General features: G+C 42.2%; 1 protein-coding gene across 1 annotated transcript in view; it reads left to right on the top strand.

The window, feature by feature from the left end:
• The window catches only part of SLC26A8 (solute carrier family 26 (anion exchanger), member 8), a 90,418-nt gene that overhangs the window by 53,942 nt on the left and 13,527 nt on the right, over positions 1 to 22,949 (top strand). The window contains exon 16 of the mRNA XM_015423277.1: positions 6,009 to 6,356. Within this exon, the coding sequence (XP_015278763.1) occupies positions 6,009 to 6,356 (348 nt within the window). The remainder of the gene's footprint in view (positions 1 to 6,008; positions 6,357 to 22,949) is intronic.

Here is a 22,949-nt window from a genome sequence, read left to right as displayed (position 1 = left end):
GTAAAAGTCACAAAGTATTTGTTCCTGCCACACGATGGTGCTAGTGGGCCAACAAGATCACTATATGCAGTCTCTAGGAACTTCTCATTGTGAGTAGTGGACTTACCAGTGTACTATGGAGCAGTTCCCTTTGCTTTGAGACATGTGTCACATCTCTCCTTTGCCTTGTCACAGCTTACAGCAGAAGTTCCATATTCTTTTAACAACTTTTCAACACTCTGCATCCCACAATGCGCAACTTCAAATGCCATGCATACAAGGAGTTCCAATGACTACAAGAGTCATTGCCAGTTTGATAAAACTTGTCTCTCATCAACATCAACAACTTCTAAGTCTCCACTAACACCCACAAGATAATGAAATCCATTTCTCTCTTCCACTTCAAATTCAATTCCAGACATTTCAGCAACAATCTTACTTCCTTTCCTTCTCTTAAGCAATACTTTATATTTACTCTCCATAAGTCTTTTGGTTGAAATAAAATCATCAGCTGCTTCAGGAATCAGAGCCACATTCTTTAATTTAACATCCATCACTTCTCCAGTTGTAGTAAGGAGTTGTTGTTTTTTAATATATTTTATTGGTTTTATACTCTAATTCTTACTTCCTAAGGGTAAAGGGTAAAAGGAACATACTATTTATTTCCACAACGGGCCTTATTTCTAGTGTGTGTGTGTGTGTGTGTGTGTGTGTGTGTGTGTGTGTGTGTGTATATAAAAAGTATGGAAACAGTGAGATCAAACTTCTGTCTGATAAAGATTAGTTACGCTAAAGTAAAAGGTTTGTAATCCAGATTAAATGGTTTATTTCTTGGGTTTCTTCTTCTTCACTCTTGATGCTTTGGGGGCTGCTACTCCTTTCTCAGACTCTGAAGTCAAACTGCTGGAGTCACTCAAGGCATTATCCGTTTCTTCCTTGCAGGGTTCCTCTCCTTCCTCCGAATTTAAATCATTGTCTTCATCTGGGCCCACTTGTCATTTCAAAAAGTTTTTGGCCTTTTGGACAGAGTCAATTTTGATTTTCTTATCATTATATTTGAACGAGTCCTTCTAGGAAGCTCCATCTGTAGGTTATTGATTTATTTTGCAAAAAAAGAATTAAGTCTTTATATTGACGTCTTCACTTCCGGATCTCAAATGGAATGTCTTTTAAAATTTTAATTTCTTCCTCATTAACTTTTAATGTTTTTCCCAATGTAGCTTTTAAAACATTGTCTCTCATTGTTCTCTTAGAGAATTTAACGTAGATTTCGACTGGTAGCCCTGTTGCTATACCATACGTTTATCTATTATCTTCTATAGATACAACCATTTATGGTAAATTTGCTTAGCTGGGAGAATATCATTCTTCACCATATAGTCTAACACTGGGGCCCAGATCCTGACAAATTTAGTGTAAGTAGGAGTATTACTGTTATTCGCTCTCAGCAAGGAGTCTGTAATTTTCGCCATAACAAATTGATCCCATATTTTCTCTTGCCACGCTGAGATTGTCGGCGGGGAGGGGGACTTCCAAACTGTTGCAATTGTTAACCTTGCCGCTGCTAGTAACATTGATGTGTGCTCTTTACTGCCCCCTATCATTGCTTCATTCCACAAATTTAGCAGCACCACTTCTGGCGCCCTTGATAACGACTGCCCAGTGATCTCATTTTTCTGGGTTATCACCTCATTCCAAAAGCTTTTTGACAACCCCACCAACAATGATAATATGTCCCTATCTGACCACACTGCTTCCAACAATTACTGCTTGTTGTCGGGTTGATTTTGTGTAACTGTTGCGGTGTAAAATACCACCGAGAGGTTAATTTGGAAAACTGAAGACGGATGTTATAAACCAAAGATCTATTTGCTGGAGAGGCCCATATGTCTGCCCAGTCCGACTCACCCAGGGAAAAATTGAGGTCTACTTCCCACCTGCTCTGATATGCCAATTTAGTTGTGTTGTCCTCTTTTATTATGATTTTATAAATCTTGGAAAGCACCCCTTTCTGCACATTGGTGGATGCTACAATCACTTTCTCCAAATCTGACAGACCCCTTTGAAAAAGCCCCGACTACGCTAGGCGTTCAGTTAGCTCCCTTAAATGTAGGTATTGGTACCAAGGGGTCTGGCCTCCCAATTTCTCATCAAAGAAACGTTTATCTTGCATTTTACCTTTCCACACCAGATCATAAATTCGCCCCAGGCCTGCTCTCTTCCATTGCTTGAAGGCATTGGGTACCATACCCTGTGGAAACCACTGCTGGTGTGTATAGGTCGACAATACCGAGATTCCTTGCGTTAGGAGTCTTTCCCTCTGATCCCAGACTTTAAGCGATGTTGTAAGTACAGCATTCTGGTTTAATGTCTTCGGCCTGCGAGTCGACGGTATCCAGAAAATGTCTTGTAGTTTATACGGTTTAACATAGCTCTCTTCTATCTGCATCCAAGGGGTGGGTTTTGATAGAGCATATTGGGAAAGTCTGCAGCCGCTTCCTGTGTCTGGGTGGGAGTCGTTGGTACAGTACTTCCTGGGGGAAGTTTCTTCTCCGCCGCCATTCTCCTCCCTCTCCCAGACATGTTTACAAAGAAGAAAAGTTTTATTTTTAAAGTAAAGTTTCTCTGAATTCAGCGCTTCTTGACTTAAAATGCAGCTTTCAAGCTCAGCAGAAGTCTCGTATGGTTAGTTTTGTTCTTTATCTCTTTTCTATGGCACTTGGAAACCACTCCGTTTCGAGGGGGGGTGGAACGCTGACCCTTCCCCACCCACCACTCCTTCCCTCAACGATCTGGCAGACCAAGACTTTTTCGCTTATATTCTGATTAACTCACTGTTTAGGTGTGTTCGGTTGTTGCAAGAGGCTTATTTTCATTTATTTTCTTGTCTGCTCGGAGCGCCATACTGGCTCCGGCACGTCAGGACCTCTCGGGGACAGGCAAGCCTCAATCCCTTGGCCATTGCCTTGGGAGAGGCTTATCCCAGCTCCCCAGGCTGGGGGTCTCCTACAGAGACCATGGGGGGGGGTCTGGAACCAGCCATGACCCCTCTTGATCACCTCGGCTTGGCACATCTCCATCGGAGGTTCAATGAGATGCATCCAAGAGCAAGCCACCATAAACCGGAAGTCGTAGTGAGGAGTTTGATTGGCACTGTCCTACCACCCTCTACATTAAGAGGTTTCTTATTAGCTTGGTACACTTCAGGTCTATTGTTAGTATCAAGCTCACAAAACAAGTCCTTATATTTGCATATGTGTGTACAGGAACCAGAGTCTACTAAAAATACCCTCTTATCATCATCATCATCTCCATCATCACAGATTCTAAAAGCATGACCTCTGCTGGCTGCATTAAAATTTTCATTTGTCTGAGGTCTAAAACCTCTGTGGTTGCTATGATTTCCTCTTCCACCAGGTGTCGTTCTTTCAGTCTGAACATGTGCACCAGTGGATTTTTGTCTGGCATCCCTTTTAAATTCACAATTTCTAACATTTTAAAATTCACATATAAAACATTCAATTTTCTTTCCCTTTTAAATCTGCACACATGTTTCAAACTCAAAACAGACATCTCATTAGACAAAGCATCCTGACTAGTTCTGGAGTCATATTCTTCCTTAAAACCACCAACAAACCATCAAGCGTTAGATCCTTTTGGTGTCCTAAAGACATTGCTAGCCTTCTGTAACTTGTAGGGAGTCTATTCAGTATAGAAGCAACCATGTCTAACTGGTCAGGAGTCTTCCAAAGTTCTTTCAATTGATTGTAAGTCCCCATTAGCTTCTTTAATTGATCAAGTAAAGAGTTGCTTTCCTTTACTCTAAAGTCAAAGATCTGAGCCTTGGCTGGGAGGGCGGGGTATAAATTTGATAATAAATAAATAAAAATAATAAATCTTACTGGTTGTCTCCCCTCTATACTTGTCTTTCAGGTGTTCAATCATCATTTTGGAAGTTTCTATTATATGCAGACTAGGCACATCATGGCAATTAACTGAACCCATAATCAAGGACTTGGCATAGCCATCTAGTCTTCTGAAGGCACTTTTCTCTGGCTCACTTGTAGGGACTTCCTTTGTTAAAATATCTTCAGCCCCATATATTTGCAGTCTATACTTTAGGGAGCTGAGCCACCAATTAAAATCATGCTGGGTCAACTTGAGTGGACCTAACCCCCCTGGGTTGATATCTCCGGCTCAAAACATACTCACATCTGCAGCTGATCCAGAAGACGTGCTTGGATCACTCATTCTGATCTGCAGGCTTTAGCAGGCACTCAGCAGGGACTCACAGGGTTAATCCTCTCTTTGGAGTAGGAATACAAGCAATCGGCTGGAGCAGCTGGTCGTAATCAGCTCTTCCCGTAGCTGGGATTCCAAATGCGCAAAAACTTCAAAAGGTTCTCTGTAGCATGTGCAAGCTGGCATAGATGAGATTTCTCTAATCAAGCAAGAATTAGAGTTGTTACCACCTTTCTCAGCTGCAGCTTTGTGTGGCAGAGAGACTAAAGAAAAACTTGCAAGGAAAAAACAGGTTGTTTTAAAATCAAGCCCCTCAGCTGCTAATTAGCTCCTAGCCTTTCTCTCTTGATCCAGTGAGCATTTGAAACTTACTTCACTTTATCATATCAGGCAAAATCAGTTAACCGTCCCTCTGCTACCAGAATATGTTGGGGAAATTGGCAAAATAGTTAAATATTCAGAGATTGCAATGGATCTTTGCTTCACTGGAGAGGAGGCATTTTCTTCTATGTAAAAGTATTTCTAAGGGAAGGGTTCACAGGAAATCTACAAAACAACAAAGACACCTAAGACTACATCTTTACACTTTGGCCACAATTACACTTTGACCACACAAACAATGGAGATTCTTCTTCTTGACCCCTAGAAGGAAATCACCTGAATGCATTAACCAATTATTGTTAGTAAATAGGCTTCAGTTTCCCATTGGCTTTCTGCCAAGTTTATTTATTTATTATTTATTTATTTAATTTTATTTATACCCCGCCCTCCCCGCACGCGGGCTCAGGGCGGCTTACAGTATGAGGTGCATTACAGCACCATAATACACAATATGGCACACAGTGCGATAAAAACACAATAAAACATTTTAAAACACTAATACAATGGGCAAACGCCCAAGGATCCCACGTGACAAACACCTCTCTCCATATTGCACCTGCCCTTGGGGCAAAGGGAGGATGATGTGGCCCCCTGATGTACCTTGGCCACTCAGCCTCCGGCAGCGGTGCTGCAATCCTGGCCCTCATTGATGGTAGTGGTAGCAGCGGCGGCTCCTATTCAAAAGCCTGGCGGAAGAGCTCCGTCTTGCAGGCCCTGCGGAACTGTAACAGGTCCCGCAGGGCCCTGATCTCTTCCGGGAGCTCATTCCACCAGATAGGAGCCGCCACCGAAAAGGACCTGGCCCTCATGGCAGCAAGCCTGGCCTCTTTCGGGCCCGGGGTCGCCAGGCAATGTTGCGACCCCGACCATAGTGCTCTCTGGGACCTGTGCGGGGAAAGGCGGTCCCTCAGGTATGCCAGTTCCCTTCCAGGTCAGTCTAAACAGTAGCACACAAGGTAAACGCACATTAGCTCTATAATGACTGAATTTTAGACCTTGCAACACACATATTTCCAACATGCTCAAACCTATGTATCAAAATGAAAAAAAAATATTTAATCCTACATTGCATCAGAATGTGTGTTGGAGAATTGCTATTCAGTAAAAAGAATGAATTCTGAATATTTTGTGCCTACCAAAACAAGAACTTGATGTTTGCTATAAAACTCCATGCAACTTTACAAAGATAAATTTTAAAATTATGGTACTTTATTCTAACTTTAAATTATTTAGGTTAATTGAAAGCGGTAGACTTCTTAGGTGTGAATATTCTCTGTTTTATGTAATCAGACTCTGTTTATATGTCTTTATAACACTCCTATTTTGAACAGTAAGATGGAAAAATATTTACATAAATCACATATTGTCCTATCCTGGTCTAGGATTTCATTTCTCTTGTACCCTAGGTACCTTACACAGAAAAACTTGTAAGACGACTTCATACTTCTAAGGAGTCTTCATCATCATCTTCTTTGGCCCTGGTACGCTGGACAAGAATTGATCACAGATATAGTTCTGACATTCAAACCGTCCCTCCTCCAGTTGTCAGAGAAAGAGAAGCAGGACATGACTATGTAAAGAGAAAAGAAGACCCGACCAGATTATGGTTTTGCTCAGACCCTCCTGTAACAAGATCCACAGCTCAGTTGTTCCCACTTGATTCAGAGTCTGGAACATACCCGATCCACACCATTATTTTAGATTTCAGCATGGTACACTTTGTGGATTTGCAAGCTTGCTATTTAATACGTGAGGTGAGTCACCTGAATTACTGTACTTATTTATTTTCAGTAGCTCCTGTTACATGTAAATGTCAGATACTAAACTCCCCCACAAATAGTATGTTGGATACAATGAACCATGGGCAAAAGGTCAGGATGCTGCATGGAGGGAGAAAGGGGTGAGATTTCTCTTCATCAGCTCAGCTCTGCCAATGGAATAGATTGGAAGGGTGATTTCACTCCTTTCTCCCTCTTCAGTGCAGTCCCCCATGTGGCCATTAGTCCATGCAGGTCCTACTACAACTCTGAGAATTAACTTTCCTGATATCAGAAAGGACTGATGGTGGAAGAGAACAATGGAAAGTGAAAACAAAAACACTTAAGGATACTGCATAAGATCTGATGAGTTTGTCAGTGCAGTTCTATCTAGAGTTCAATGGGCTTAGATTTCAATAATTCTGCATAGGATTGCACTGTAAAAATGAATGGATCGGAATAGACTAAAAACAGCACAAGAGTAAGAGAATGTCACATTAACCTAAATGTTTGGACTAGGCACAAGGGATGTCAAACAAATTTCAGTATATTTCTATTCCTAGAAAGGGACACAGTCCACATGTAAGATTGTTACCTCTAGATGAAGGGAATGTTTAAAAAAAGAAGAAGAAATCAGCACTAAGTCCTCAGTTTGCACTTTTCATCTAAAAAGAGGCTGGTTTGTGATGCCCACCAGGTCCTCCATCAGTGGAGGAGGGTATCCTAGTGAGGACTGCTCTTCTTACCCACTCCACAGATAGGCTTGTCATCTCTCCTGGTGGGAGGAAGCCACTCACAATTCTAGTCCTACTTGCTCTGCAGTAATGGGGAGGGGTTTTTTTTTGTTATTTTTGCATCAGAAAAAAATAGGAAGCCAGAATCCTCTCCTTCCCTTTGGCTGGGGTTGAGGTTGGCATCAAGGGTCTCTGGCTATGCAAATCCAGCTGGGGTGGGGCAAGGCAAAGATGAGGTTAAGAGCTGAACAGGACTCATAGAAGGGAGGAACAGAGTTTGGCTTGGCCAGCACTGGCAGATCCCCAGGGATAGAAAGGGACATGTTGAGAGAGAAGGGGACGTAGACAGAGAGGGAGAAAAAGGCAAGATCTCTGAGAAAGGCAGAGAAGGTACAGGGAAGGGAAGAGGGGGAACCTAGAGGAGGAACTGTGGCCTTGGGCAAGATAAGACAACCAGACTTGGTTGGGCCTGGGGGAACTGATCCATCAGCAGAGGTACAGGTCAGCCTACTAAGGTTTAAAGGGGCACAGTGAGTGGGTGAAGGGAACTATCCGAATCTGGAGAACCATGTACTTGGTACATGGTAATAAAGGGGGAGATCAGGCTAGTCTGGGCTATCCAAGTCAAGGCATTGGTCTGGTGGGGAAATATAAACAAAGGTCCTCCACAGATAGAAATAATCTTTCCTCTTTCTTCTTCCTGGTCCTCCATCCCTGAGATCTCAAGAGTTAGGTGTAAAGAGCAGGGCCATTCAGTTTTGAGTAGAGCATCACATGTACCATCAAGGGTGCTGAAGCCACAGATAATCTGCCATTAGATGCAAGCCTGGAGCCAGAAAAATTTTTTTGGGGGGGGGGGGAATGAGTACAGTGGTGGTCAGCCCATCATTACTTATTTATTATATTTTATTAGTTATTTACCAGTTTTCTACTTGAGATTCAAAGTGATTACATGGTATAGGACATTGTAACCAAACAGCGTGAGAGAGCTAATAAAAATACAACAGGACTAGGTGTACAAAAATTACAAATTACAAAAATGCAAAAAAGTATCAAACATGCTATATCAAGCAGTGCAGAAAATGGAATTACAAAAAATGAAAACAATGCTGTATGAGCATGACAGAAAATATAACAAATCAATATAACAAATAAATAATATATAGTGTACACTGTGGCAGTCCTGTTCTTTATTAGCTTCATAAAAATGCCCTCCCAAGCAACTGTTTTACATAGTTTGCAGAATTAAAGAAGTGTGAGATCCTGTAAATTTAGCCTTCTTTTCTCTATAAATTACTAATTCAAGGCTTCTGACAGGGCCACCCAACACCCCTGCAGGCTTTTAAAAGCAGGACTCTTCAGCCCTGCTAATTGCTAATTCTGTTCAAGCCAATTGCATAGAGAATTCACCACTGGAAGATTTATGACAGGATTCACACTTTTCACCTCAACACCTGCCTTTTTTACAAACAAAATTTACACCTGAAAGATGTGTGACAGATTTCACACCAACCTGTAATGCTGATTGGAGGGGCAAGACAAATGATTGATGCAGCACCACCCACTTTTGTACCACCATGGCTACAGGCCTGAGTAGATGGCAGTCTGAAGACTGTAACTGGCTCATGAGGACAGATGGGGAAAATGGTCCTTTATAGATGTGGGTCCTATCAGGGCCACATTATGACTTTCGTGGGCCCTAGGCATTTTTGCCTTTGTGGGCACCTCACACCATACTAATATCAATATTAAAAATTATTTTTGATATAACTTCAAATACTTCAGCCTTTTTTCTGTTTTAGGCAAAATTAAATAAATTTTCATGGGCCTAAACATTTCATTTTTTTCTGATGGGAGAAAAGAATTAGATCATTTTCTTCGACCCTAAAAGTTCTTTTTTCCATTTTCATGGGCCCCTAAAAGTATTGTGGGCCCTAGACACCGTGTCTCCTGTGCCTAAAAGATAAGTCCTATGTTGCAAGGAGCTTAAAAGGGCATATCCAGCACCTTGAGTCGGAGTCAGTGTAGGTGTTTTCAAATAGGCAAGATGTGTGTTCTCATTAGCTAGCCCCTGACAATGATCAGGTTATTGCATTCCGAACCAGTTGTAGTTTTTGGGTTCAGAATGCAGTCTACTGTATAACAATGCGCTAAATAAAGAAAAAAACAACTAAAGCAATTGTGTGCTGAATTCATATTGTGTTATAGTTACAAAATTACATGTACATATACATATACAATATGCAGAGCAATGTTATATAAGGACTACCCTATGAAGATTCTGGATAAATACTTAGTTTCAGAGTATCTTCATCAGAGATGGACAATTATTTATCCAGAATCTTTGTAGGATGGTCCTTATATAACATCGCTCTGCATATTGTATATATACATGTAATTTTGTAACTATAACCACAACACAAAACAAATTCAGCACACAATTGCCTTAGTTGTTTTTTTCCTTATTTAGCGCATTGTTACACAATTCTCTTCCATATTGTTGTTACCCATATTGTTCTTTTTGTTTTGGCCACTGTATAACACAATTCATTAATTCAACTGTAAGATTACAAAACATGGATTAGAGAATTAGAGAATTAGAGAATCAAATGCAGTTGATAGAAGGTACTCTTGGCTACGAAACTACTTTTCAAACAGCAGGGTTGGACCTGCTCTGAAAATAAGAACATAAGAACATAAGAGATGCCAATGTTGGATCAGGCCAAAGGCCCATCCAGTCCAACACTCTGTATCCCACAGTGGCCAGAAATACCAGTGCCATCAGGAGGTCCACCAGTGGGGCCAGGACATCAGAAGCCCTCCCACTGTTGACCCCAAAATGCCAGTTCCTCTCCATCCACCACCAGTGGGTTGAATTATTTTATCTTTCTTCACTTCAAAATTCATAGAAAAACAGAACTCGTTTAGGAATGGGATTTCAGTTTTTACTCAGATGATTTGTACAACCCTAGATGGGCTATTTTTGAGGAAAACAACAATGCAAACCATTGGAGGGGGGATTCCACAGCTACAATTTAAAATATAAATTTCCTGAGCTAGAGGGGGGAAATGCAGATTTCTTAATGGGTTAATTATAGAATTACCAGAACAGATCTTATCCATTAGACCAACTACAGGAATAGATATTTATTTATTTATTTGTGACATTTATAGCCCGCCCTCCCCGCGGGCTCAGGGCGGCTCACATAAGGCACCAAGTGCGTTCAGTATACAAAATTACATGATACAGCTGCAAAATTACATGAATTAGCTGCAAAGGCTTGATCATGTGGGTCAGATTTTATTCCAGACCTTTGTGGTTGTTCATTCTACATCACAGCATGCAATTACAAGCAATGCTCCCTCTAAGGTGTGGAGTCTGACAAGTTAGTTAATTAATTACAACTCTTGGCATCCCTCTGATATACAGTGTTATCAAATTCTTCTGATGGTGGCCAGCTCACAGGCATTTATCTGCACTCCTTTCAAAGTACTAAAACAGACAAGACCAAGATGACATGGTCACACCCAAAATGCAAATGAGAGGTTTATGCAGCCTTTGTTTGCTTGGGATTTAATCTTTGAGCCTCCATTTGATTTTCCTGTTTATAATTGGCTCTCCCATTAGGGTGCTAGCATTTTAAAGGAAAAAGCAGAGCAGTGGAAGTGGTTTTGAATACCAGAACCAAGAGGAGATTAAAGGATTTATTTCTTCCTTGTGTGGCTTAGAGGAAAATTGAAACTGAACAACCCTGAAACTTGCGTGTAATGGATGGAATGAGAATGTGATGCTCATTTGGGCTGTACCTGTTGGGCTAGAGAAGCCTGCTGTAAGAGTCTAATAGCTCGCAGCATAAAGTAACTGGAGTTTCAGAATATGTGTCTAGTTCTGCAAGCTCTGCTTCTGTGTCTTTAGAGGTTACATGTATTAGTTCAGCCAGACAGTAACATGGCACAGCACATATAGACAGACAAGGAGGGACAAGATACAGGTGCCTAGAACATCTTCTACAGCCTTCAGTAGCAGTACTGGAGAGGGAATTCATGTCATCAAAGCAGACCGGATGAACTTCCAAGACTTATATGAGGAGAGGAGAATCAAAATCCTTAGGTGTTTTCTATCTCTGACTTGCACATCCTCCCTTCTAAAAGTTGACTTATTTGACTTTCCAGTCAATTACAAAATTCAAATTTCTTTGTGATGCAGTGGAAATAATAAGATATATGCAGGGGGGTGTTTTTTTTTTTCCTGACAAGTCACAGCTGACTTATGGCAACCCCGTATGGTTTTCAAGGCAAGAGGTGGTTTGCCATTGCCCATCTCTACGTCACAACCCTGGTATTCCTTGGTGGTCTCCCTTCCAAATATTGACCATGGCCAATGCTGTTTACCTCCTGAGACCTGACAAGATTGGGCCTAGTATGTACAAAAAGCATATTGACCTTGAAATCTTCTGTATGCCTTTCCCCCTAGAAAGTTTGCCTCAGCAGTATTTGAAAATTAAGGCAGAGAGAGCAGGCATTAAGTCTGGCAACTTCTCATTGACAGATCTCATCTGCGAAGCTCACTTCTTACTGGTCACTGTAGTTATAGTTCTCAAAGCTTGTGAGCACTAGCGACTTGAATGCCTCCCCCCCCCAGGTCAAAGAAGCCATAAAGGGGAAAAAAGGACATCTTCTCAGCCTTTTCTTCTCATCACTTTTACAGAGCTTAATTCTCTGTGTTCATTGTCGTGGCTTCTGTGCAGTCCCACATGGGACTACACGTGTGCAGGCCAGCCAGGGAAAAGAGCTAGCAAGCTCTTAAAAGAATTTTCTAGATCCCAAGAGTGCTTCCGCTCCCTTCTAACTGCCTGAAGATTTTTCCCACTCAAATTATCATGTGACCAGAAGGGGAAGCACTCTTTCTGCAGTTCTCTTCTTGCTGCCGTAAGGAGAGGGCGTGTTTCGGCAAGCTAAATTTTAGCAATGTCCTGAGGAATGACTTACCTCACAGAGTGAGTCAGATGGCTTTATTAAAAAAAATGTCAAGACTGTGGGGTCAAGATGGCACAAAACAAACATTATGCTTGTTTATTATGTTCGAGCAAAGTCCATAATACAGCCACTTGTCCAGCTTGCCAACTGCTAACTCCAAAGGACAGAGAAGGGAGAGCAGCCTGTTTAAAGGCAGCTTTGTGGGAGAGAGCTTTAGGAGCTTCAAACCCCACTGAAAAGAACCACGAGGGCCTAGAAAAGATGGTGAAAGCCCCATTGGTATCGTCTGTGCCAGTCTTGATACTTCAAGCACCTGAAGCATCAGCAGCCCAACACGTAGCCTCAGAGCTGCCTGCTTAAAAAGCAAAGAAAAAGACCAAACATTTCCAGAAGGCATCTCTCTGAGACGTTCGTCATCTCCTGGCTGCGGGCATTTTCCTCAACATAGAGAACATCCCACCAAGGGTTGTGATAGAAGATCCAGGTCGCCTCAGTGCCGATGTAACTCACCGCAGTTGATTCGACCTTGGGATGACCATGGAATCAAACAAGCAGCATCAAGGACATTGCACCAGCGTCCCCTCAACACTGGCCATTGCCTCCGAGTGACACAGAGCATTACCTGAGATTGGCCAAACTACCAGCATTGAGGCTCAAGCACCACTCCTCTGACTTTTCTAAACTGGAAGTGTTGGAACTGCATCCTACACGATCAGCTGAATTGAGGTGGGTCGTTGTTGCTGTTATTAACAACGTTCAACACAGTAAGGTATGACCTGTTGGCCCACCGCCTCACCAACGAAGGAGTCCGTGGAACATCCTTGAAGGGGCTTACCTCCTTCCTCCAGGGTTAGGGACAGAGAGTGGTGCTAGGAAAGACACCCTTTGGTGTGAGGTTCCCCAAGGGCTGATCCTCTCCCATATGCTGTTTAACATTTATATGCACCTCCTCACCCAGCTGGTGTGGCGTTTCAGGGTGCATTCTCACCAGTAAGCTGATGACACCCAGCTATATCTGTTAGCCAGATACCGTCCTGCTAAATCTGACCGACGATCTGGATGCCGTGGTTGGATGGTTGAAGCACAGTCTTCTGAGACTGAACCCTTCGAAGACAGAGGTCTTGTGGTGGTTGGGGAATCTGAGGTCGGGGTACCAGCTCCTGATTCTTTATGGTGTGCCTTTAACACTGGAACCAACTGTCAAGAGTCTATGTGTGAACCTGCATGCATCTCTATCTATGTAGGCCCAGATCACAAAGGTTGCCACACTGGCATTTTTACAACTGCGCCATGTCAGGCAACTGGCCCCCCCAGCTCTCCCATGCCGACTTAGCCACAGTGATCCATGCAACAATCACTTCTAGGCTGGATTACTGCAACTCGCTCTACATGGGGCTACCCTTGAAGCTGACCCAGAAACTACAGCTTGTCCAAAATTCAGTGGTGCAGGTGCTTACATGTACCCCAACAACAGCACATATCCAGCCGGTGCTTCACCAGCTGCATTGGCTCCAAGTTGAGTACTGGATCCACTTCAAGGTTTTGGTTTTAACCTATAAAGCCCTACATGGTCTGAGACCAACATACCTGCAGGACCGCCTCTCCTGTTATATCCCCCAAAGAGTCTTGTGATCGGAAGATCAGAATCTACTGGTTGTCCCTAGCCCAAAGGACATCTAGCTATCCTTGACCAGAGCCAGGGCCTTTTCGGCCCTGGCTCCTGCCTGGTGGAACTATTTACCTGGTGACATCTGTGCCCTGCGGGCCTTCAGACAGTTCTGCAGGGCTTGCAAAACAGAGATGTTCCACCAGGCCTATGGTTGAGGATAGCAACAGTTTACTATCATATCTGGCCCTGATCTACCTTCCCATGAGAGGAATTAATAATTTACCTATGCCATCAGAATGCTCTTAACAATTGATTTAAAGGGGTTATAAACAAATTTTATATATATCTGTAAAACTGTGTTTTAAACAGTGTTGTACACCACCCAGAGCCCTTCGGGGAAAGGCAGTATAGAAATACAAAAATAAATAAATAAATAAACCTCCTCAACATAAACCTCAACATCAAGCAGCAATAGAGGAGGATCTATGACATTGACAAATGCGTTACACTAGGATGCCCCCTCATGGATCACTGCCTTGTCGTGGCGAGGGGGCTTGCGTGGTTCGATGAGGCTGTGGGCTATGCCATGGAGGGCCACCCAAGACAGACAGGCCACAGCAGAGAACTCAGACCAAGCGTGATCCCCTGGAGAAGGAAATGGCAACCCACTCCAGTATTTTTGCCAAGAAAACCCCATGGACAGTATCAAAAGGCTAAAAGATATGACGCCGGAAGATGAGCCCCTCAGGTCGGAAGATGTCCAATATGCTACTGGGGAAGAGCAGAGGACAAGTACAAGTAACCCCAGTAAGAGTGAATACTGCATAGGAACCTGGAATGTAAGATCTGCGAATCAAGGTAAGCTTGACATGGTCAAAAATGAGATGGCAAGACTGAACATCGATATCTTAGGAATGAGTGAACTAAAGTGGACAGGAATGGGTGAATTTAACTCAGAAGACCATTATATCTACTACTGTGGCCAGGAATCCTGTAGAAAAAATGGTGTGGCCTTTATAGTCAACAAGAGAGTGCAAAAGTCAGTACTGGGATACAATCTGAAAAATGACAGAATGATTTCGGTCCGATTCCAAGGCAAACCATTCAACATCACAGTAATCTAAGTCTATGCCCCAACCACTGATGCAGAAGAGGCTGAAGTGGACCGGTTCTATGAAGACCTACAACACCTCATAGAACTAACACCAAAAAATGATGTCCTCATCATCATAGCTAGAAACTTGCTGGGTGACCTTGGGCAGGTCTCTCTCAGCCTCACCTACACCTCAGAGTTGCTGTGAGGATGAAATGGAGGAGGGGGTGATGTTATCCATCATTTTGAGGAGAAAAGTGGGGTATAAATATCAAAATATAAGAAGTTAACAAAATACAAACAAAACAAAGATGAAGGGAAATTCTACGGATTCATATTCCGGCAACTCTTTGTTGAAGATCCTCAGAACTGTTCTTCAGGATAGGGTTGCCAAGTCGGACTTACCTTGCTGGTGGGGGACTCTGGGGTGGCTCCTGGTGCGTGTGTGCACAAAGCGCGCACGCGCCGCATACATGACACAGGGAAGTGACATCATGACACCGGGCATGCTGGGGGCGGGGCCATGACCACACAAGGGAAAACCATAGCGTTTCCCCTTGTATGGCCGTGGCCCCGCCCCCAGCGTGCCCGGCATCATAACGTCACTTCCCTGTGACGTGTACGCTGGGGCGGGGTTCCCCCCGGGGCCCGATTCCCCGGCGTCGGGGAACGGGCCTCTGCGGCAGGGGGATTTCCGCCCCCCGAGGGGACTTGGCAGCCCTACTTCAGGAATCAGTTTTATTTTTTAAATGATAGCATACTGCATGAGCCTGCACTGAGGAACCAATTCTCCCATACTGAACTCTTCAACCAGGCACCGTTACTTAGTTTAATATGATTTGTCTTGACCACAGTTTGTAACTTAGAGAAATAATGGATAAGCCAGGGCTTTTTTTCTGCAGAAATGTGCCGGAAAAGAGTTCCAGAACCTCTTCAACAAAATTATTTTTGAAAGTGTTTAAAAGTTCATGAAACTTCATTTCCCTCTTGAGAGTTCCTGCACTTCTTCTTCTTCTTTTTTAAAAAGCCCCCGATAAGCCCAATTAAAGAAAGATGACTTTAATTTCTACATTTTATATTTTCGATTGCCTGTTTCTTGCTGAACCAGCTGGCTTGGAAAGACCCCTTGTACTGTTTAAACAGAGCCTATCGTACTTTGGTCACATTATGAGTAGACAAGCATCACTGGAAAAGACAATAATGCCTGGAAAAGTGGAAGGCAACAGGAGAAAAAGGAGACCCAACATGAGATGGATTGACTCAATAAAAGAAGCCATAGCCCTTAGATTGTGAGCAGGGCTGTTAGCAATAGTATGTTTCTGAGGCCATTAATTCATAGGGTCACCATAAGTCAGTAGTGACTTGGTAGCATGTAACACACACACACACACACTGCAGAATTAAAGCTCTCAGTTCACATATTGTACCAATACAATGTCTATATCCATCACTGGAACACCTTTTTGAGTTTCTACTCAAGTTTACAACCTCAGATATGCAGAGACGATACCACTCTAATGGCAGAAAGTGAAGAGGACCTAAAGACCCTCTTACTTAGGGTAAAAGAGGAGAGCGCAAAAGTGGGCTTGAAGCTCAACATCAAAAAAACTAAGATCATGGCATCCGACCCCATCACTCCTTGACAAATAGAAGGGGAAGTCGTGGAAGTAGTGACAGACTTCACGTTCCTGGGATCCCAGATCACCGCAGACTGTGACAGCAGCCATGAAATTAAAAGACGCCTGCTTCTTGGGAGGAAAGCGATGGCAAACCTAAACAGCATGATAAAAAGTAGAGACATCACCCTGCCAACAAAAGTCCGCATGATCAAAGCAATGGTATTCCCAGTAGTCATGTATGGCTGCGAGAGTTGGACTATAAGGAAGGCCGAGCGCCGAAGAATAGATTCTTTTGAACTATGGTGCTGGAGAAGACTCTTAAAAGTCCCTTGGACTGCAAGAAGATCAAATCAGTCAATCCTAAAAGAAATCAACCCTGACTGTTCCGTGGAAGGCCAGATAATGAAACTGAAGCTCAAATACTTTGGCCACCAAATGAGAAGGGAGCACTCACTGGAGAAGACCCTGATGCTGGGAAAGATTGAAGGTCAAAGAAGATGGGGACGGCAAAGGATGAGATAGTTAGACAGTGTCATAGATGTAACGAACATGACATTGAGCAAACTTCAGAGGACAGCAGAAGACAGGAGGGCCTGGCGTGATCTGGTCCATGGGGCTGCGAAGAGTCGGGCTCGACTATGCGACTGAACAACAACAACAGGATGCCCATGATATCCTAAGTCATGCAGAAAATGCCTGAGGTTCATATTTGGGGGTGTGGTTTATGAATACAATGTTTTACAATTTGGCCTAGCAACAGCATCGAGAGTATTCACAAAGTGTATATCAGTGGATCTTCTTCGTGGTCTCTGTGCATCACACCCATGGGATTATGCGCCTGCACTGATCCAAATTGGTGGTATGCAAAGCCAGGGGTCATTTCGTAGAAAAGTCTCCAAGGAAATGCACATCCAAAATGCCCATTAAGAAGATGAAAACAAAAACCAAATATCCTGAAAGACATAGGTTGGTTCCAAAGTCTCCCATTCAGAGCACGTCTTTGTGGGTTCTGATTACTATGATATTGGTTCCACCTATAGTTACAACTCTGGATCCAAGTCCAGAGGACTTACCTCCTCCACGCACTCCATTGTTTCATATGCTTTCTCCAACACCATCCTTCTCAGAGGGGGAACTTGAACCTGAGCACCCTTCAGACATCACAGCACAGGCTACGTGATCAGAACCAGCGCATAAGACTCCATGCCACCCTGGCAGCAATATTTATTTTATTTCCCATCTTTGGTCCCCAGGAATGAGGTGATCAACCAAGGCTTCCTTACTCGTATTCGAAGCAGGTATCATCTATAAAGTGTGCATCCATGCCATTTGCTCCCACCTGGAGTTTTCCTCCACATCTATCGGTTCAGTGATAGCCACTTACCTTTTCTGACTCTGAAGAGAAAGGCACAGTTTCTTGCTCTGGACAGAGCTCTGGGTTGCCATCAGATCCCTTTCCTAATGATTCAATAGGTGATATGGGCTTGATATCTCCGAATAAGGATCTTCGCTTATACTCAGAGCAAATGATGCATATGGTACAGTCAGTAAATATTAAAGTTACCTTCTCAACAACAAAGCCCGAGAATAAAATTTTGGGCAGACTGAATACAGTCTCCAGGCACTATTGCTTTCCCCATGCTGGAAGGAGTACTTGACATATCCAAATCAATTTGGGAGAAACCAGCAACCATCCCTGCAACTTCTAAAAAGGTTTAGAACCTTTACAGGGTTCAGCAAAAGGGATGCCTATACCTCTTCACTCCCCCCCCAGCCTCATTGTTAATAGCAGAAGAAATGCGGGAACGTCAGTGACCAGGGGCCCACTCTGCACCTGCAGACCGTGAAGCTTGTAAGATCAATGCTATAAGCAGGAAAGTGTACTCCTCATCAGCACTGAACCTGAGGATTGCCAACTATGGAGCCATTATGGGTGGATACCAACTTTTCCTCTAGGAAAAGATGAAAGCTTCAGCAAGTCCTTGTAACTGATCTGTACATGGGGTGGCACGCATATATATAGTACGGAAAAGATAAAATACATTTAAATTTTGGAAGACATCTGTTAAGAGGAGCATTGAATAAAACCTGGAGTAGTATAAAAGAGAGATTTTATAGGAAAACTCCAAGATGGGTTTCCCCCCTAGAAGCATTTATTAGCCCATCATTAATAATAACAATGAGTAAGAAAGAAAGCTACCAAACTTTGTTAAGTAAAAATAAGTTAAAGACAGAAGAAAAGTTATGAAATGATAAACTGATGCAGAAGCTCTATAGGTTTTTGTTGGATGATTATGAACAAGATGAAGCCGTTAAAGCAGTTATGATTACTTGACTGAAAGAGCTAGGAGAGAATATAGAATTTGACCAATGGTCAAAAACTTGGAAATCGGTTAAGTATATGAGAGCCATTTCCTATAAAGAAAAATTATATAAAATGTTCCACAGGTGGTACTGGTCCCCGGATAAAATAGCTAAATGTTATCCTGGTTACTCCAGCCAATGTTGGAAGTGCAAAGCTAATATAGGGACCTTTTATCATATGTGGTGGAAATGTAGGAAGATACAAGGCTTTTGGAAAATGGTGTGGAAGATAATCCAAGAAATCTTGGGGGGAAATTTAGCATTAAAACCTGAAATATATCTGTTAAATATGATCCCGGAGGGATATAACACGCAAGAAACTTATTTACTGGCTTATATAATAACCGCTGCTCGTTTGTTATTGGCTAAAAATCGGAAATCTGATATAATACCTTCCAGAGAAGACCTAACACTGAAAATACTAGAGTTAGCACAAATGGATGATTTGAGTCTGAGGCTTCAAAACAAAAATGAAAAGGTACATACCAAGAGATGGTTAAGGGTGTATAAATGGATAGAAGATTTAACGAATGTATAAGATTCTATTTTATATGTAAAATATATAGATGGAATGTAATACTTCTATAAAACTGAAAATAAAGTATTTTTAAAAAAGGAAAAGATTACAGCTTATATTGATCTTCTTCCTAAGGATAAGAAGAATCTAGCAAAACTTCTTCAGGTTGAGGCCATCTGCCTATCCAAGCAACAGATTAATGCGGGACAGCACTCTGCAGATTCCCCTGATAGGAGGAGGAGGAAGAAGATGATGATGAAGAAGAAGAGATTGGGTTTATACCCCATCCTCAGTAGACCTCACAGTGATCACTCTTTTCTAACTTAGGCACAGTGGTTTATCAAACATGCATACACTTCACTTGATGACGTAGCATATCAGTGCCTCTCCTTCTCTACAGCAAATCTTGTGGAAAGCCGTGGGGACTCTACTTGGTGTTCCTGTGAAGCAAATTGGCACTGTCTTTCTTTCTTTGCCACTTTCAGGAACTGGAACCAGTTGATCTGCCTGGAGTCCTCTATTTTGGAGTATCTGACAAGATGTTAGCTTCTGTTTGCTGAAACTATACTTACTCAGCTTCAAAATCAGCCATCAAAGATCATTTTGTTCCTTGTAGCCTTCAGTAAAGCAGCTTTTTAAAGGTGCAGAGAGATGCATTCCACATTCTGTTTCATATATTCTAACTCTGGATCTTCAACCGGTTATCTTATCACTCAAGCCTCTTCCCTTTGAGGAATATGTGATTCCCAGTTTCTCTTCTTAAAGTTCACCTTTCTTCTGCTGTCATTTCCATTCAATAAGCTAGTGAATGATGTACTTTCAGGGCTGGTCCCCCATACCTCATTTTTCATAAAGATAGAATTACCCTTCACCTTGATGCTGCTTCTCTACTGAAAGCTGTATCAGTGTTTCACCTTTCTTGGGACATTAATATATCAGTTATTCCCACCCCCCTCCTTTCTCTGAATGTGAAAGGGTCTTGCACTTCTTAGATGTGCAGTATGCCCTTGCATTTATGTGGACAGAACTACTCTGTTTAGGAAATATTGTAACCTTGTTATTGTGGTTCATGGAAGGGATGCTAAGTTTCCTCACAACACTTCAGTAATTGGACTGTATTATTGATAAAGTTGTGTTATCAGATAAGTCCTCTTCAGCTTTCTTCTGTGCTTGGGATACTCTGCTATGTCTATGGTTTTCCTTCATGGTGTTTCCATTACTGATATTTGTAAAGCTGGCATGTGGTTGCAATCATCTAAGTTTCTGGGACATTATGCTTTTGACATTGGAGTACAATGAAATGCATCTTTTGGTTAATTAGTGTTGATCTCTGTTTTTTAACTGGATCTATCTGTTCCCAAATCCAGATAAGTCCTCCTGCTATTTCTCCAATGTGTGTGATGTACAGAAAGGGAACAGGTTTCTTATCTGTGACTGGTGATCGTTTGTGCAGTCACAAAACCACTACAGAAGTGCTTGCTTTAGTCTCTTGTGTTGGTTTTGGGAACAATTGAGCAGAAAGTTGTAGCTCCTCCTACTTGAGGCATGTGTTCTATGCCTGCCATCAGGATGGTAGCAGACAACACAACTGAAAGCATATCAGTTTCACTTTAGCTCTTGAAGATTCTGAGTGATACTCTGTGTAGGCATGAGTATTCCACTGACCACTTGAAGAACACCATAAGTAAGAAACCTGTTCTTCCTCTTACACACAATATCCAGGTCAATGCTCCCTCTAAGATGTGAAGTCTTGTGAGCAAATATTCTACTTTGTGAGCTACTGGCACTAAAGATGTGAGCGAGCGATTTGGCTACTGCATAAATTAGTTTGCTCTGGAGTCCTCCTTCCTGAGCTAAGACAAAAATGTGTGAGCTGGAGGCTAAAAAACTGTGAGCCCGCTCACACTAACTCAGCTTAGAGGGAACACTGATCCAGGTACAGGATTATTTTATCATCTGAACCAACTGGAGGCTCCTGGGGATGGGATGAAGATTTTAGAATCTTTCAGATACGATTGAGGATTAATGACAACCCACTGTCATCTAGAAGGTGTTCCACCAATAGGATGTAAGACACTTTTCTCCTTTTGTTGTAAGAAGAAAGAAGGCATGTTTGTCTCCACAGGAACTAGGGAGGTCTTTGATTTTCCCCGTGCCAGTCTAACCAAGGCTTGCATCCCAACACACAGAAGATGTAAACTCTTTGCACCATTTTGAGCAGGAAAGGGGCACAGTACTTCTCATCCATGCAAGAAGGGGGCTTCTCTTATCATTCCCTGCAAAGGACCTTTATAGGGTTCTACATAGTTATCAAAGGAATCATTCAAAAGCAGTTTCCCCTCAGGATTCTTCAGTTTAAGTTTGCCTTATTTCAATATTATTCACATTAACTTTTGAATATAAATTATGAAAAAACTAAAATAATGTTTTTTCATCTTCCAGGCAGACTAATATTGAGACTTGAGTTATATGTGGGAAATAAATCAAGTGTGACACTTTAAATCTTTAGGCATTTGATATAGTTTTAATCTGGATTTGATTTTAATCTGGACTGGTCTTTTCATATCCAGGCAAACATTGATAAGGCTAAAAGTTTATTGATGACACTGAGAATTCTTTTTAACCTCAGGGGTGCTCAATGCATTCCAACCATAATCCAGAAGGCTACTTTTAAATTTTATGTGAGCCTTGTTAAACTGGAGAAGATTCCAACCCTTACAAAACAGCAGCTAAAGAACAAAGTTGAAAGAGTTGGTGTTTAGGTGTTGAAGACAAGCTGATTTATCTGATCTAGGTCAGTTTTACAGAATAGATGAGATGATAATTATATTAGGTTGGTAAACAAGAAGCTTGTGAGTTTGTTTGGAAGTTACTACCGAGAGACGCAAATGGAAATGCTCCTGCTTGTATTTTGGTTTGCCCTTATTTATTTATTTTTATTTTTTTAATGTCCTCTTGTAAGAGATCTGCAAAGTAGCCACTTGGGTCTCTGTCTCTTCCTTTTTTTAAACTACTATGAACACGTGTCCTCTGATGCTGCTTTTAAGAGGTGGCTGCTCCAAATTATTTCCTTGTCGTTTTTAGCACCAAGATCTTTCACCCATATGGATACTGTTTTAATATCCTTCACCAGGATGCCTGCTCCACCAGTAGATAAAAGAACATTCATCATACCCTGAATGTTTCTTCTCATCAGTGGATTGAAGGTATCCTGCCCCATCTGGACTGTCTCACCGTTCACAGGTAGGATCAGGTAGTTAGCCTCTGGTTCCCAGGGCCTCCATAGGCATAGTGTGAATCCTCAGTACTCCTTTCTTTTTCTTCTCCCTGTTGAAGGACATATCTATGGAAATTAGCATGGATTTCTTTGTAGAATGCAGTATTGAGGGTTTAAAAAAATCTGTGCTGTACTGTGAAACTGGGAATGGCCTCCTCCAGCTAGAAGAGATGACAATCATGTCTAATTTGCAGTAAGAGTGAGAGCAGTAACTCTTGCAAGGATACTCTTCATCTACCAGGAAGAAGGAGCATTCATAGTAAATCCACAATTTCTTTCTGACAAAGGACTATTTGAAGGTAGTTCTAGCATCTTACTAAGTCCAAAAACTGCAAACGAAATACATGGTATCATACACCCTTACATCAAATCTATCTTGTACACAGAATGAGAAAATCAC

The sequence above is a fragment of the Gekko japonicus genome, unplaced genomic scaffold, assembly GCF_001447785.1.
Source record: "Gekko japonicus isolate JY-2015 unplaced genomic scaffold, Gekko_japonicus_V1.1 scaffold1079, whole genome shotgun sequence".
NCBI lineage: Eukaryota > Metazoa > Chordata > Lepidosauria > Squamata > Gekkonidae > Gekko > Gekko japonicus.
Note: the sequence above shows the minus strand (reverse complement) of the source record. Positions and strands in the feature narration are given on the sequence as shown.